The sequence below is a fragment of the Pezoporus flaviventris genome, unplaced genomic scaffold, assembly GCF_033815535.1.
Source record: "Pezoporus flaviventris isolate CSIRO_AGI_PZ_B2104156 unplaced genomic scaffold, CSIRO_AGI_Pfla_v1 ptg000006l, whole genome shotgun sequence".
NCBI classification, from domain to species: Eukaryota; Metazoa; Chordata; class Aves; order Psittaciformes; family Psittacidae; genus Pezoporus; species Pezoporus flaviventris.
Window position 1 is genome coordinate 13,627,510 of NW_026892554.1, and position 18,199 is coordinate 13,645,708.

Consider the following 18,199-nt stretch of genomic DNA (forward strand, 5'->3'; position numbering starts at 1 on the left):
CATAGCAAGAAATAAAACAAACACTTTTTAACTACAGAAACAACAAAAGTTTATCTTATGTCCATTTGCATAATAGAATCCAAGCACAGGGCTACCACTACTCTTCACCCTAGTTAACAGTTAGGGAATACACTTGCAGGCATAAGCATGTGGTACTATGCACAGCTGCCTGTTCACTTGCCAACAGATGAAAATCATAATGAAAGGCTGCTGTGTTTCTGGAGAGGTTTGTCTGTAATGCTGTGTACAGCTTTCCCATATATAGCTGAACAATGCTTCAGTGACACTTGGGCAGAGAAAGTATCTACATGGCTCTTGATCTGGGTCAGGCCAATTTCAAGGATCAACGCCATGACCTCTTGTGTTCTCCTGCAATACAGATATAATTCAACATTAAACCAACTACGCTACATCCTAGTAGGCTTTCCCAGGTATTCACCCTAGATGGCACCTTTTAGTCAGCAATACCTAACTGAAATAAAAAATAAAAAAATCTGTTAATTGCTAATGTAGCAAATAACTGCATCCTTTCTTGTGTTACAGCTGTTTTCCTTCAGAGGTGGTGATTGTAACTCTTATTCCTGTTTGATACTAGTAAAAGAAGATATACAAACAGCAAGTAAAACCCACACTTTTAACTATCTGCCCCCTTTCTGAGAATGCAACAGATACGAACAGTGGCATCAATTTTACTTCCTCTAACTTTGAAATAGACAGCATTTTTACATATGACAGTTACAATACACCCTAATTTTTGTCTCTGTGGTACCATTCCAATCCTACACTATTAAATTTCACTGATGTAGAAAGAATTCACTATACTTTAGCACAAAGTTATCCAGCTGTACTAAATAAAATTGCATTAAAGACGTAATTCTGCTCCAAGCCCTCCTTTGGGCTGCCTTGGGCATTGTATGGTGATAGAAGCTAATAGTTCTTATGCTGTTGAGTGCAAGAATTTGCATCTCTATAGAATTAATGAGTCAAAATCATTTTCCATATTGTTAAGCACATGCAGCAGCACTAAATTTACTCCACAGTACTTACTGTCTGGAAATCTAGGAAAGAAATTGTTTAACTGAAGAACCCCACTGCACCAAAATGTGCAATGTATCCCCATTGTCAGGGGTTAATTCAAAGCCACCACATACAGAACTGCCTTTTCTACACAGACAGCTCTTTATATCAACAACCAAAAGTTTCAGTTTGAAGATGACAGAGTGAATTATTTAGCAATTATTTATTAGCTCCAGAAGTCTGGAATACTTGTAACCTGTCAGCACCATTTCTAATTAGTATTACACATTCCTGAAGTAATAATAAAAGGCTGAACAAGTAAAAAGCTGAGAACTTGCACAGTTGGCCTTTTTTTAGATGTGGGATATATTTTAACCTTCCAAATTTTTACCAGAATACACACTTTACACAAAATATCTAGACCAAAGAAAAAGATATTATGTTTATCTTAAAATTGTGAAAGTACAAGACACAAGCCCCCTTGGTGCACAATACAAGCACAATTCTGTTGTGCATCCTCCTGCAAGCACTACTGCACAAGTCCTACTAAAGGTATGCCTTGATAAGAAGTAGTGTTTCTTCATGCTGCCCCTACAGCTCTAGAAATAAGCTTTGTTACTAATTCAACACAAATTTATTTTTTGTGATATGATGAATTAAATTATACTCTCTCATATCATTAGCATAGGTCTTCTGGCTTGAAGGTTGGGCGGGGGTTTTCAGTTTGTTGGGTTTTTTTAAGCATATAAAGTGCTGGATTGACATTCTATGTGGTCTGAGTCCCTTTATAATCCAATGTCTTTTCAAAAGGCACATGAAGAGTTGCCACCTTGTGAACTTTAACCTTAACTGACATCACAGGAGCACCCAAGGAGCTGTTGCACTGTACCCTACAAATATAACAATAGCACAGACTATGAGGAATCCATAGATAATATATTGTAAAAGTATGTATGAAAAATAATCATTACATGCTCAAGTTTGTTTTAAAGCTTTAGTATCTCATCTATTTCCTTTCTTAAAGTGATTAAGTTCTGATAGTAACTGAGGAAAATCATTTTCAAATTATAGCTATGACAACAGATTTATAAGGAAACAAAAAATTGTTTGTTCCTTATTACACTTCTGTGCTCAATTTTATTGCAGAGTTTCAAACACATGTTAATACTTTGGTCTCAAAAATTACTCCACTAGAAATGCTAACTAATGTGTAAGTACAATCACCTTCAAGGATGCCTCACTCTCAAATTGATCTGTACTTAGGAAACATCCTACCTACTGTTACATGTTTTTGAGAAGTATCCCTTTTAGCTGTGACATAAAAGAAAACATCTGATATCAAGGTTACCCACAACTAAATTTCTCAACTGTTTTCAACATCAGTTTTAAAAGAGTAATGAAGGTGTAGACAGAACAGCCGAAAACCTGTGGCATCCTTACAAGCTTCTCCATAAAACTGTGTGTATTTGTTAATGATTGCTGAACATTCAGATGCCTGCTCTCGTTTCCCTTAGTTACAACAGGAATCTAGTATAATATCTTTCCATCCTACCTTTAATAGTTTACCACTAGTAAAGGTGACTTTCTGGCGATTGCTACAGAAAAAGCAGGTAGACAATCAAATTAATTTCACATTTTTGCTTTTTGGTAAAGGGGCAGATAAATAGTATACACAGCGGAGATAATATATAGCATATATAGGGGCAGACATAACAGTATAACAGCTTATACTGTTAACAGAAATACTATTTGCATAGAAAAAGTGCGTGCTGCCATTACGGAGGGGTAAATAATCATGGATCTCGTAATAGCTACAAGTACAGAAAAGAACACATTGGAGAGGAGGCATTCTTCCTTTAGAGGAATGAGAAAAGAAGAGAGGAAAGTAGCAGTTTGTAATCTTGCAAATAGGCTGATGGAGACTAGTAAAATGAAGGGATTAAAGTACCAACAGGACAGGAAGAAAGATCCCAAGACAGTATTGTTCCACAAATCCTCCAAAAAGAGGACTGAGCAGAAGGGTAGAACCCATTCCCCCTCCTGACCGGAGAAAATGAACAGAAAACATCATGCAACTAGTTACACACCAGAATACGCATAAGAAGGATGACAAATATTTATCAGAAAACACAATTCAAAGCTATGCAGGAAGCAACAGCAAATAAAAGCAGGATAACAAGTTTAGAGTACCCTAACTCAAAGTCTAATGTTAACTTCTGAAAATTTTACCTTGTACTGTTTTTCCCAGCACTGCAACTAAAGCTAAAATTCTAAGCAAAGCCATCATATAGTCACTCAGCAACAGTAAGACACCAAAGAAAAATAAAAACAACACTGCATACAACAGTCGCACCTTCCCTTCTGTGTTTTTCAGAGATGAAAAGAATTTTTAAATCTTAAAATGCAATGCAAAAATGAGAACTTCATATTACTAGCTCTAAAAAAAATCACAGAGTATAAATCCACTTTTTTTTAACTGACTATAATTTAGTTCAATTTCATTTTATTCTAAACCTTTTTATTTAAAGCAGCAATTCAGTACATTTGAGGAAAAAATAAGCACCAGAAGGCATTTCCTATGCCAGCTTAAAAATATTAAATAGCCTACTAACACAATACGCTTGTAATTTATGCTGAACTCATTTTACAAAGTCCTTCATTAAATACAGATATATTGTACTTTAAGCTTTGATCTTTTAAAAATTAGGTTTGTATAACACCACATGACAAACAAAACTTCAGGAAAGTAAACAAAAAAATCCCTCTGTGTTTTTACCTGTTTCAATTTCCCAAATATAAACTGAATTGTCCTCACATCCAACAATTAGCAGATTTTCAACAGGGTCAAATTTTATCTTCTTCACAGGAAACAGGTGCTTTCTGGCATGTAAGAGACATACTCTCTTCTGAAGGTGTAGAATTGCTACAGAGTGATCACTGCACACACAACACACTATACCATGGTCTTTTAACTGCAAAATAGAAAGAACTTCAGTTTCAATACTAACCAGTCACAACCACATCATTTTAACCAGCCTCATACAAGTTGCCCAGTGATTTCTTTCCCAGAACATACTCATTTTAGAAAATGTTTTATTTCAGCCTGTATCTCCAACTTGTTTTTAACAGGCTAAATGTACAACTGATCTCCTGACATGAAAACATACAATCTCCCCTGTGTTTTCAATTAAAAAAACAAATTGAAACACTTGATTAATAATACTTTGCCTATCAAAGCAGCGATTATATAAGCAAATATACAGCAGCAGTTCTAGAAAAAAAGGTATTAAAAAGTTACCTTTAACCAAACTGCTGTTCACGTAACAAAATTGTGTCAGGTCTTATGACACAAAAGCCAACAGTAATGTATTTCTAATGAAAAATAGGGTATGCTACACCACATGGATCTGATTCCGAAAAGCCTTCCTTTCCATACCTGTAAGTAATTTTTGGTGACACACAAAGGAATTCACCCTGTGGAAAGATTCATCCCCGTAAAGAAAATTGAAGCACTGCCCAAGCAGGCATTAAATCCAGCCTAGTTTTCAGGAAAAAAAGGCTAAAGGAAGCCTTACAAATATTAAGAAATTACACCATTGCAAAACATCTCATGGACTATTTAATATCGGTATGTAAGTGAACTCTGAGTCAACCTTAAGTATCAAATATGATTTCACAGGCTTTCTAAGAGGAATAAGATAAAATCCCTATCCCATGGAATACAACAGGGACAGGATTCATTCCACAAATTTTCATACTGCATTCACTACAATAAATCTAACATTTTATTACAAATTTCACTTAAAATATACAAAATTATTCTGAAACTCATAAATGACAAAAATATGTATGCAAAGGACCACAAGGATGTGTCAAGAACCAAAATTAACCATACAAATTTAGATTAAAATACTATTGGTCCAAATCTTTCCTTACTATGTTCTAACCCCTAGCCTTACTGATTACACTTTTAAACTTCAGAAGTTAGGACATAATCAGATTAACATGTAGACTGATAATCATTATATTAAGAACAGTGACTAGAATGTAAAGAGCTTCAATCTAACATGTCACAGGTTTGAGATCATTTTTCTTAACCGCTGAAGTTAAACTCATAAGAAATCAACCTTCTGAAATTAAAAGCAACTTGCAAACAAGATAATTAATGAAATATAAACTAAGGATAGAGTGCTCAAGGATAAAAGTATTGCCAGATGGTTTTTAACTTTATATACGCACATATCTTGAGATACTTTTTTCTGTTTTTTTTTAGACATAATTTATTATGCTTTTACTTACTTTACAGTTTTCTGGAGATCGCAAAAGCTCTGTCACTGGACCAGCTTGCAGATTAAATTGGTGTAAGATGCCTCCAGTAAATATATCCCAGCAGATCACAACAGAATCCTGGCCCCCTGATAACAGCCAGCTTGGATCAAACCTTACCGATTTATCATGTGGATAAAGTAAACAAGTGACTCTGGTACTATGACCATTCAGAACCTTGTAAGGTACATTATCTGAAACAAGGCAGTACACAAATTATTTCTGCTCTTTATGAATAGTTCTGTATTTTATAGTACATTTCATAAAATGTCAGGAGACTCAAAAGACTAAATACAACAGTTCTTTACAGAGGGGTAAAAGACAAAGATGTCATGATATGGGCAGTAGTTGTTCCATGTATCTCACTTCCAGGTGACTCCACCCCCACTCGATCCCCACAGCCATTCCAGGACTCCTAACAGAGCAAAGCACCTTAGTACTACTAAGCTGTGATCTAACAGATCAGTTAAAGGGGAAAGGAACATCCTCATCTTTCATTTTTCCCATTCTATCCCTGACCATCACCCCTAGGCAGTCACCTGTGCTTGATTAAGATTAATTCAAACAAAATCCTTACAACTTACCTTTCAAAGATGTGTTTTCCAAAAGTCTTGCTCTTGCAGTGTTTAAACCCAGTGTTACAAAAATTTTCCCATTTTCACATCCACACACAAGCTTATCGAGACTGGGTATGTATACAGAGGAACTGACAACTGCACTTTCGATTCCATCTTTAGATGCACAAAGATGATCAATAATGCCCTCTGACTTTGAATGTTGTTTACTAAAATTATCCTGAAGACTCCATGTTGCTGTAATTGGGATCTCTAGAGGGTGTGGGAAGTAAGTCAGGGATTTATTTTTTTTTTTATTCAAACCAAAATAAAAATCCAACCAAAGCAATATATTTTTTTGTCTCCTCATCACTTCCCAACTTATCCCTTCTGCAGCCTACGGACAGAAAATCAGTAGGCGCTATTCCAACACTAGATTACGTCTCACAAAGCCCCTTCTTTTATACCTCCCTATGAAGAACAGTAAGCAGAAGCAACTAAGTAAATTTTCATGACATTTGATACAGAATTATTTATGGGCTGACAGCAAGGAAACAGAAACATTTTCTGTTCTGTGAAGAATTTCTAGACACCCATCTTTGTTAGTGTTTTGCTCCTTCTAACTCCAGGCAATCATCACACAATGAGTAAGTGAGCCTCACTCCCTAGTGTGAAAGTATTTTCATGAGAATTTAAGTTTTAATGAAAATTGACTTTAAGACATAGTTAAAATAGGGTATCAAGGGCACAGAATTGTCAAACCTTTTGGAGAACCATCAAATGTTGATACGGGGACATCAGGAACATGCCACAGAGTGATCCTTCCTGAAGCTTCACCAGAAAAAAGAACCTTATAGAAAGGCTCCTTTCTTTCATTCATGAAGCCCATTACAAAAGAAAAACTCTGCCAAAAGAAACAGTAAATCAATATGCTGATACAAAGGAACAAATGTGGATACCAGGCATGTACGTTGGAAGTGAATGCTTAGCTTTGTGCTGTGGAGCTGTCTTGGAACACCAAATCAAGGTCCTTTTTTTGCACGAAAGTAAACCGGGAGACGTGTGCAGGAGGATAAAAACCCCACAAGCAGATACTTTACAGTAAATTATGTAGATGAAAGGCCATCAGCACAAACTATTTTGTTCCACATATCACGTTTACTTCATGTAGACACAGCTTAATACTGCTCCTTCAAGACAGTTTAACAACATCCCCATATGATGGATATATTTTACAAGATTGAAGTTTGTGAGTAAATTATACACTAAGCAATTCTACTATCATGTTAAGTTTATAATTTAAGAATGAAGATCAAAACTGATCATGACAGGCAGTTTTGTTTCTCAAATCTGCTATAAAATTATTCAGATAGGTAAATATAAAAGCAGAAATATTAGAAAAGGGCAGGTGAGATTATTTTAAAAACGCATACGCTTTGGGGGAAGTATATATGAGCTTCCTAACAACATTGTAACCCTATTATTTGCTAAGCCATGTGTTTTGGCTGTTTCTTTTCCCTCACAATATCTGACCTTTTGGCATCCTTCAGCAGTTATCCTATCTGATTTTAGATCACATCATTTGGGGGAAAAGCTGAATGGCCTGTGCTATTGTCCTTCAACTGAAAATGAAATCTGTCAGGCTTTGCAAGAGTATGCAAAAAAATGCTTTCTAAGAGCCTGTATTTGTCAACAGAAAGAAAGAATGCTAGAAAACATCACATAAGTTTATATTTGACAGTGTTTCCAGTCACATACCCTTGCATACCTTGAGAAATTGTTTAAAGACCTGCTTGAGCTCTCATGTAAATACACAAGCTAATGCAACTACAAGCAGGAATTAAAGCCACATCTTCCAATAATTACTATTTCATAAACAGTATTAGCAATACAACTAAAAAATTACTTCACCCAGCCTTTCTATAGCTGAAAAGGCAGGATTTTTTTCCTCCCTGGAAAAAGTATCCATTGCCAAGAACTAAGAAAAAAATATGATATTAGTTTGCAAGTGAAAAATTAAAAAAAAAAAAGGGATAAGCAAGTCTTATTCAGTGTTTTCACAGAACAATAAAATCTGTCAACGGACTCATTTTTTTAGGGACCATTCAGGTAACTGCAAACAAATAATGACTGAATTTTCAAAGCTTACTCTAAACATTTGTCAATTTACCTTTTTTTCCTTCACATCAGTAAAGCAGAGTAAATGAGGATAAACAGTTTCTTTCAGCACCTTGCCATCAGCAGGATATGTGCTTTTAGAAAGCCCACTGCATTATCAAAAAAAAAGGCAAAAAAAAAAGCTTTAAAAAGTCAGATTTTAGAAAGCAGAACAGCGACATCCAAGATTCACAAGTTCAATTAAAAGTTACCGAATAAGTAATTACAAGCGACTTTTTGAAATCACAGCACCAGCTGCCCAAGTTCTACATGGCTAATCTTATTCCTATGTCCCCTGCTGTGTCAAACAAAGACGGAGGGCTGTCAAACTCAGGGTAAACCTTTGAGTGCCAAAGTGGTTTTGTTCTGGTTTTTGATCATTTGCAACATGCAGAGATTTTCCATAATAAACCTCCCAAAGTTCATCTTGTACCTGAACTTTTTGTGTGAATTTCCCATCTGAGCCCACCTGTTCAGCAGCTGGTAGATGTAACTGTGACCATCTTCTGTCCAGATGATAAGTCTGTAAGCTGCTAGCACTTCTCCACCAGCAAAGCACTGACCACTTCTACAGAACTCAGTACAAAGCAAGGAGAAATCACAGTAATCATAGACCTAAGCTCAGAAAAGAAAAACAAACAAAAAAAATAAATATTAGACATTCATTTTAATTCAAGCTGGTTTGAGGCAATGGGTACTAAGTAGAACTTGGCTCTTTGTAGTCTAACTCTTTTAAAACCAAAGCAGTTTTCATACTTCAAACTGCTGCAAAATCAGAATCAAGCCTTACACTTCTGAAATAAAGTGACAACAGAAAAAAAAACAGCATTAAAGCCTTCTGTTATAGTAGGTGATTTTGGATTGGGTTTACTTCCTTGCCTTGCATTTATTAATATTTACAGGACTATTAATTTCTTATAGAGAAGTAGGCAATGAATTTAGCACAAACATGACATGGAAGACTAATAGAAGCTATAAATGCTTCTATATTCTTGAAAAGAGGATCTGCTGGCATAATCACAGCACCCATCTTAAAAGTTTCTTCTCTTCTTTGGGAGCAACAGATTTTTCTTTTTCACAAATTAGCTGAAAGCAAAGAACATAATCCCCTTTGCTTGCATGAATTCTTCCATTTCTAGAGCTGGTAAAAACTTACAATATATTTACTTCCTCTGACCTTCCCGTTTTAAGATAAAACAGGAAATGACTAGGACAATCTAGGATATTGTCTGCTTGTTCACATTCCTAGTGGCCTCATAGAGAAAGTAGTCATAGACACATTTCATTAATTTATTCCAGCAGTGAGAGGAACGAGGATTTCTATGAATTATTCATAGCTTAGTTCTATTCATTCTGTAATTTCTAGTTAATCTGCTTTATATTTTCATTACTACAGAAGTGGGTTAAGGAACCACTCTAAACACATATGAATCTCTCCTATGCTTACATACCTTTCTAATTAAGGAGTAAGATCATCATAATTTTTTAAAGCTGTAAATTCATTGAAATCTACAAGTTGAAAATCCAGCATTACTTATGTACCTATAACATTACCTTAAGCTTAAAATGCATAATGGAGATAGCACAAGAAACATGCACCCCTTGTGGAAAAAGCATTATAGAAATTAACAGAAAGCAATGCATGTTACACAGATTTTGCCATGAAACCCCTATCCACTGTATACATGGAATTTCTTTATAAATGCTTCAGTACAGACTTTTTAAATATCCCAAGAGAAGTCTCAAGGATGCCCTACAAATGTATTATTCAAAGTTCAGGCAGGTGCACAGGGAATTTCCCCACCCCCCAACAGGAGTGGTGTTTGGATCAGGCAGATGTTGCACTAATAGCTCAGGATTATTTTTTATATCTAGGAAAAAGAAACAGTAATTTTAAAATAAAGTTCAGTTTAACTGAAATTTTAAATAAACTAGTAACAATTTCAGCAACTACATAATGCATTTATTTTCTTACAGCTATAAGAAAGAGATACATTCTGGGGCATTTAGTTTTGCTGGCATCTATTAGTGGAATCCAGGCTATTGCTCCTGATGGAATAAAGGCCCCTGGTCACTGAGAAATCACAGACTGTGATTACTTCTGTCATACTTGCAACAGTTTTTGTGCACCTTTGTCTCCTTTTGAAATGCACTGTGAACAGGACTGTAACATACCCAGTGTTCTAAAACTGACTAATAACGTAATCCCCTTTCTACCCAATGTTGAACTTCAAAAACAGACATACATTAATAAAACAATAAGCAATCTCAGTCAGGCAGTCATGATAGCAGAGAAGGGATGACACTTTTATATCTGACAATTAGTGAAAAATTTAAGCTGAGAAAAACAAGTATCTGCATGTAAAAATTACATTAGCTTTTAAAAGTTATTAATAAAATTTAAAAGAAAGTATAATGCTCAATAATGTACCTGCCAGCATGTGGAGGACACAAGAAGAAGGAGCCTCTCTGTGTATGTACAAAACCGTACCGCTTGACAATTTATACAGTCCAGAGATTTTGATTCCTTCTCACAAACACTTTGTCTCTCCTTTACAGCACAGAGGAAGAAAGCCATAAGATTTATTGTAGGTATTTGATCTTTAATTTTTAAGATAGAAACAAACCATTGAAACTAACTTAATTTTGAGCATCACGGTCTTGATAATAATTATATTTGAATTTTTATTAATTATAGATTAAATCACTGAAAACTAATGTTTTCTGCTTCAAAAAAATATCAACAGTATTTAAATCTCTCAAAAAGAGGTATGCTAGTCATGGAATTATGGCTACCAAACTGCAAACTATTCTTATTGCCCCTTACAGCTCCAAGTAAATACAGCAACACTTACTCAAATACAGCACTTTAAAACATAACATAGCTGGATTGTTACTAACTCTGCACCCCTCCCTTCACGAAAGAAGGTCCCAGACAGTAAAAGGATGGCACCATACCGTATATGCATCTCTGGTGTGTAACCTATTGTTAAGGTCCTCAATTTCTACAGTGTGACAGTATTTTTTTACCCTAATAATGTTTAGAAGGCCCTCCAGAAACTTTGCAGGTAAACCAAAAATGCATCACAAAACCACTACTATGGTATCAAACTTGTCAGAGTCTGAGAAGCTCAATTCTACCCATTAACAAGTAGTGCTGTGGCATGCTCTTCAGTTTGTCAAGCAAGGCAGTAATTTATTATGGATGCTCAGAGAAGACTGTTGACATCTCACCATTTCTGTTGATGATTCATAGTGCTTCACTGTAATAGTGAAGTCCCTTTGTGCATATAGCTCTGGGTCTAATTCAAACACAAAACATTGTATTCCAATTCTAACGTGCGCATGTCAAGTGACAGCTGCTGAGAATATTAACACAGAAAAGAATAACTGAGTTTGAAGATGGAGAAATAGGGCACTTGACACAGCAAGAGTCTTTTCCAAGTGAAGACAGCATTGTCAAATGCAGACAGAGGAAAACAAAGTCTAAAAGACCATTCTGAAAAAAGCAAGGAGGGTGAAGAGGGAGTACTAAGGCCAATTTTGAAGAGCTTTGAATTTAAAGGACAGAGTGAAGGGGTTCAGAAAAAGGAATGACATCAAGACAGCAGGAAAGCATTACAACTTCAGCATTGTGGAATATGGAAAGACAAGAAGCTTGGGCAAAAGACTGCAGTTGTCAAGGCAAAAGCTGTCCAAGAGCCCAACTAATTTTAAAAATGCAAGGGTGTGTTTTCAGAATTGTTATAAAAATCATCTAATTCTGTTTAATACATATCCAGAAAATTCTAATTTATCTTCTGCTTCAAGGCACTCTTAACTTGAGATTACTACTATGTTTTCATATTGCTGTTTTACACCTCATACAAACTGACCTGTATGCTATTCAAAGATGAAGATAGGTCCCACACTTTAAGAGTTCCAGTTATAGACACTGCAACCAGTGAGTCTTCTGTGAAGAAGTAACAGTGAGATAGTCAACATGGAACCAAGTTCAAGCAGTGTCTAATACTAAAAGAAAACCTTGGCATAGACACTGATGTTTCATACTGCTCTAAAACATGGATTCTACAGGACACTTTAGATGAAATATTTCCACAAAAATAACCAATGGTAATAAAAACACAGGACATGCAAGCAAAGAATGAATATTTATTTTGTCCAATCAGATATATTTTAATAGAAGACAAAGAATAGTGGGTCTGCATACTTTATTTTCCTGATATTACACAATTAATTTGTACATAAAACCAAGAAATGAGTTGCTTATAAGCAGTGTAGAGGCTGCTTGTTTTTCTCTTTGAGAAACATTAAATAAAACATAACCAATATTAGGAGTATTAAAACCACCTTCTTAGGTGCTGTCAATGAAATATTAACATGTACATAACGGCTTTGTAAAACATGATTGGATATTAAATCAGGTAGGTTTGTTCTAGCTATACAGACATTTTATCACAAATACATCTAGAACACATACCTTGAATTCTTGCAGAGTGTACAATACACATACAATTTACCCAGTCAGAAGACTGAGATGATGATAAAGTGTGAAGAACATCCAAACTCTTAGCATCAATAATAAGAACATCTTGATATTCTCCACAACAAAGAAGCCAGCCTTCACCTGTCATTCGGAATGAGCAATGGTAATACTGTACAAGTGGAAAGAAGAGAATCAGCATACAGAACTACAAATGTGCACATATTTTTCCAGTTAAGCATGTCATACTTTGAATTATAATCAACACTTGAAGCGTTTACTAAAAATCTACTGCATATGTGAGACCATATAAAATTTTCCTAGTGACACAAGCATTTCACATATTCAGCTGTAAGCCTATACTAAATCATTATAATGTAAGAGATGCTTTGGACTGAAAGCAGATCTTAAATATTAGGATTTTTAGAAGAAATCAAGCTGCTACTTTGCATTATATACTGCTAAACAGTTTGGGATTTGTTTCTGAGGCAAATATTTGATAAAGCTCTAGTTAAAGACATAAAGATGAAAAAAATCAAGTTAAAATGCAGAAGATTCATAAATATTTTTGTCATAACGAATTTTCCATTATTTTCTAGGAAGAATTTCTATTTCACAAGATATTATTCATCTTGACATTAAGTACCTTAGTGTTAAGATTCATTCTTTCTCAACAATCACAAAGAAAAGGAAGAGACACATAAAGTGCCAAGGAACAGATGACAGCAGTGCAAACCAACTATGAAGACTCCTTTTCTACCAGGTGCTTTGTATGTTTGCATTTTATGTAATATCTATCCATATTTGCACACATAATTGCTATAAATGCCTAAGCAGCCACCTCAAATGGAAATTAAAGTCAATACTATACTTAAAGGGAGCAACTATGTAGTCAGAGGAAAACATCAGACAGATGCACGACACTGTGCCTAGTTTACTAAAAGTTCTCTGTACATTCATGTTCTGCTTAAAAAAAAATAATTCTTGGTTTATCAGTTAAGTAATTGAAGTCTGAAAACAAAAGCAGCATAAATAACTGGGAATAGGATAAGTACTATCACAGATATTACGAATGACCAGAGGCAGAGGTGCTTAGCAGTAGGAACAACTTGTAATTACTGTTCCTCTTAAATTAGGCTTGAACTGGAATATTTGTATTGTCAGTTAGTCCTCTGAGAAAATCTCACACTGATTAAGATCCAAAACGGTTAAGAGTTGACCCTGGTGTTAAACTTCATTTCAAATAGCAAATATTCAGTTTGCACTGCTTGACATCTGCCATTTATAGCTGAATCATCTACACCAAATAAAACCAACCTACTAAACCAGATAGGCTGCTTAATTAAAACCTACTAAAACACCAACAAAAAATAAAGCAACAATTTGAAACAGTGATGCTATCAAAATCTGTGTGCACTAAGCCTCCCAAACAACAACATTATGTAGGAAACTGTACTCTTTCAGTTGCTATTATGCCACAGGCAACCTTTTCCCATGGAATAGCAGCAAAAAAAAAAATCTTATAAAAGCAACTCACAAGAAACACACCCCCCCCCAAAAAAAAAAAAAACACAAACCAGCAAAATCCATTATAAATGTCTGAAGGTTGCATTTTAAAAATAGTTTCCCCTCCTAGAAACATCTATACCTTTTCCTAAGAGTTTTCTTGTTAGGTGTTCCTATTTTTCTTTAGCCATCCTCCCTAAGTTACAGAGCTAAAATCTTTATCTAGCCAAAATTAAGTTTAGCTCAGAACTAACAGAGCAGTAACAGTTTTCTAAAATTATTTGCTACTCCTACTTGAAAGGTAAGAATGAAGATTCTGCCTCTAATCTCCACAAAAATGCAGAGATTGTCAGATAATCACCCAGGCCAGGTCTGCCCAGTTTGAAGCGGAACTCTGCCATAACTTTAACTATTGAAATCTAATTAAGCAATACCACAAAGCAGATCATACCACACCTCTATTATAATTGACATATTTTATGTGTGTGTATACATACATGTAAAAAGATTATATAAGCTTAAACATATACAGAAAAATTATTGAAGAATAAATTCTCTTAATTTATATTTATACACACATCTATATGTGAAAATACATTAATAAATTATTTTTTATAAAACTTTTATTTGTTAATTTGCCAAAACTGTTTCCTTCCCCTTGATCGTTAACAACTATGTTCGAATTCACCATGTCAACCAAAAGAGTGTCATGAAAAAGTTTCTTCTTGAAACTTTAAAAGATTTCCATTCTGAATTTGGCCAAAGTCTACATCACTTAAGGTCTCAGATTTCCACCATTTGGAGGCTTAGTTCTACCCTAGATTTCCCCACTGAAGACAGCCAGCATCTTAAGTAACCCAGAAGCCCTGAGCTGCTCTTCTACTAATACATCCAGAAATAAGCCATCTCTCTGAATCAAATCCATACATGCTGGGCTCCTTAACCATACACGTGTATTTCAAACACAGCCTCAACAGTCCAACATCTAGATACTTAGTGTACCTGGATACAGTTCAAAGCACACACTTGAAATTAAGTGAAGTAACATTCAAAGCAATTTGGCCTCTGAAAATAAGGGTCCTGTCTCAAGTTCTACAATGAATGAAAGTGTATTTTCAGAAGTGGGGCAGAGCAGTCTTTTGGAAGTCAGCAGTTAGCCATCAAAACTTTGCAAACTTTTAAAAATAACATTTCAGCATACTGTCTCACAATGTTTGGCTAAATTGCTTGTACTTCTAAAATATGCCATCAAAATCTAACATAACATTTGAAGTTTCAATGCAATTTGAACAGGGGACAAGAGTAAAGATTAAGACACTTTCACTTTGCTACCCAATGCCCAAACTTTACACTAAGATAATTGATATTGCATTCCAAACATTTGAAGCTTAAAAAGAATCAGTTTGATTTAAGGAGTTCAGAGGAACGTAGAAGTCTGAGCTCTTTTCTTAGGAGGAAGCCAAAAAAGGAAAGATAACAGATACAAACCTACTTACATTACAAAAATTTTCTCCTATTAAATATGTTATGAGCTATACATTTAAAATTGTATGTTTCTGAAAAATACCACATTTATTAAGCGAAACTGTTCTTGTAATGAACAGAGAGTCTATGAAAAGTTGCTGTACTTACATGGATTGCTGTATGCCTATAAGGAAGCTTTGCGTTCTCAATGCACTGTCCACTAGTGACATTCCAAACACACATCTCCCTGCCAAAGATAACTTCATATTATTCTCTGTCATTTCTACTCAATTGGCTGGAATAATTTTGTGCCACCATGTTGTTCTTTCGTGCTGTACTTAAGTGCAGTCTGGTCCGTTATGTGGCTTTTTGTTACAGATTACTGGGTAAGAAAATGTTGTAGTCATTATTAGGAGATGACATACAGTATCTGTCTTTGTTTTGGTAATTACACCCTGCTGCCTTGCAACAAACCTGACTTTAAGGCCAACTCTAGTCTACAACAAATTGTAGGTATACTGCCATTACAGCTCGTCAACATGTCACTGTAACTATCTGTCGTTGGAACTATATCCTCCTGAAAATGATTCATTTCACTGGACTTAAACCACACGTCTTGAAAGACATAATGCATCTTCTGCAGCATCAGACTTCAGCTCCGGAGAGGAGCCGCAACTTCTGTTAAAAAGAAACAGTGCCACCATGAGGCTATTCCTGAAATCTGTTAACGGTACAGCAGCATTGCGGCTCGACAAGCTAAATGGCTGTGCAACATTCTAGCTATACTTAGTTACATTAATGTTTGAAAAGAGACAAATCAGCCAGGCTTCCTCATTCTAGACATTATTCAATGCGCTGTGGGACTGAGTACAACGGAACCAGTCAAATTAAATGTTGTAAATAAGGTTACATGAGTTACGTTGTCATAGTTCAGCCATGTTAAACTTCGATGCTTTTAGATTTTACTTGGACACCAAGCATTATTTCCACAGTTGAAAATAATTTTGTGATTTCTGAAATTACATTCTATGCATGAGGACTTAAAGAACACATCAGGGAAAAGATTTTATTGTATTAGAAATTCCACTTAGTGTTTTACATTTTAATCCACACACTTTCGCATTTTATGATAATCTAAAAATATTAACTTACAGTTTTCAACTGAGCAAAAGCAGTAAAATCTATGTAGCATCATCATAATGCATAATGCAACATCAGCTTCAGTAGACCAAAATTCGTAATTTAAACAGAATGCTTATGCTCCTTATTAAAGACTAAGGTAGTGAATTTCTCATCAGAACAATTACATTTATTGCTTTAGCTATATTACTGTGATATATACATGCAAACGTGCACAAATGAGACCAGAATATAAATTTTGCATTTTGCACTCTAAGGAATGTATGTTGTACTAACAAGGAATGAGTGATACCATATGTTGATAAAGCTGTCCTACAGCATATGCTAAATGCATAGTGAGACCTAACTGCAAAGTGAGACCTTCTGAATCACAATGAATTGATTTATAGATATCCATATAAAAACTACAGAAATACTGTTCAGTACTCATCCTTCTGGGACAAGACAGTTATACAAACACTTGAGATTTTGAAATGGGATGGTGGGAGAACATCATCTTTAATACAGTTTCTTCCACTCTCAATACAAGGGAATGTAAGCTTGAAAATGGCAGAAGTGAATGATTCAAGGCCAGGTTGGACAGAGCCTTGGTGACATGATTTAGTGTGAGATGTCCCTGCTGATGGAAGGGGGGTTGGAACTAGATGATCTTAAGGTGCTTTCCAACCCTAACTATTCTATGATTCACAAGCCAGAAAATGCTGTTCAACAAACCCTGCCTCTCCTGAAGACAAGGCTCCCTATTTGTAATTATCTCAACTTCACATCACAGCCTTCCAGGGATCAGTGATGGATGCTTTGCCCTTATGTACTACAGCTGAAAAGTCAGCAGTAATTTGGTAAAAGTGAACACTTAAAGAGGCCAGAAGACTGTCCAGTCCTACATACACGCATTCCAAGGAAGCCTGATGATCCCTTCAGAGGCAGAAACTTTTGGAAGTGAACATCTCTGTGTGGTATATCCATAGCAAAAAATTTCATTTGTTTCTTCACCCTTTTCACCAGAGCTTTTTGGAAATACAGTATCTTTTCTCACAGTATGATCTGGAAACAGTACTACAGTAACAGAACTTCACAATTAAGATGAAAAACAGTTTTACCTCTGAGCCCTTGAGTAGAATTGAAGTAGGCCAGTACAAAACTAGTTTTATAGACTTCTCACCCTCCTTTCTGCACATAACCAGAACTGTTTACCACTATCTGCCCAGTGGGACAGTCTAACCTCAGAAGATTAAGAAGCCTGAATCAGTCTGCTTAAGTTATCCCTTCCTTGTATACTTATGATTGAGAGAATCAGGCCAAGAACCTAGCAGCTGGAAAGTATAAGCTCCTCAGTGAGAAAGTAGTAGCCTTAAGATGCTAAAAAGGTATAGCTTGAAGAAGGGCAACTGACAGGAACTCTTCACCTGAAGAGGTTTTAACAGAGTTGTTAATTGGAAAAGAGGGACCCAAAGTGAGAGGAGAACATCATTAAGCAGCCAGACAGAATTTTTTTGAGGAAAGCCCTTAAGGAGGTAAGAAGCTAGCTCTAACTACTTTCAGCAGCTGTAAC

At 35.5% G+C, this 18,199-nt stretch overlaps 1 protein-coding gene across 4 annotated transcripts in view; it reads right to left on the reverse strand.

Moving 5' to 3' along the window:
* The window catches only part of WDR72 (WD repeat domain 72), a 114,871-nt gene that overhangs the window by 82,209 nt on the left and 14,463 nt on the right, over positions 1-18,199 (reverse strand). For 3 of the 4 annotated variants that reach the window (XM_061446988.1, XM_061446989.1, XM_061446992.1), the window contains 10 exons: positions 15,676-15,754; positions 12,535-12,709; positions 11,930-12,006; positions 10,486-10,605; positions 8,524-8,669; positions 8,068-8,164; positions 6,660-6,801; positions 5,928-6,170; positions 5,317-5,537; positions 3,794-3,989 (listed from right to left, as the gene is read on the reverse strand). In XM_061446988.1, the coding sequence (XP_061302972.1) occupies positions 3,794-3,989; positions 5,317-5,537; positions 5,928-6,170; positions 6,660-6,801; positions 8,068-8,164; positions 8,524-8,669; positions 10,486-10,605; positions 11,930-12,006; positions 12,535-12,709; positions 15,676-15,754 (1,496 nt within the window). The remainder of the gene's footprint in view (positions 1-3,793; positions 3,990-5,316; positions 5,538-5,927; positions 6,171-6,659; positions 6,802-8,067; positions 8,165-8,523; positions 8,670-10,485; positions 10,606-11,929; positions 12,007-12,534; positions 12,710-15,675; positions 15,755-18,199) is intronic. The other variant, XM_061446990.1, reaches the window with a different exon arrangement.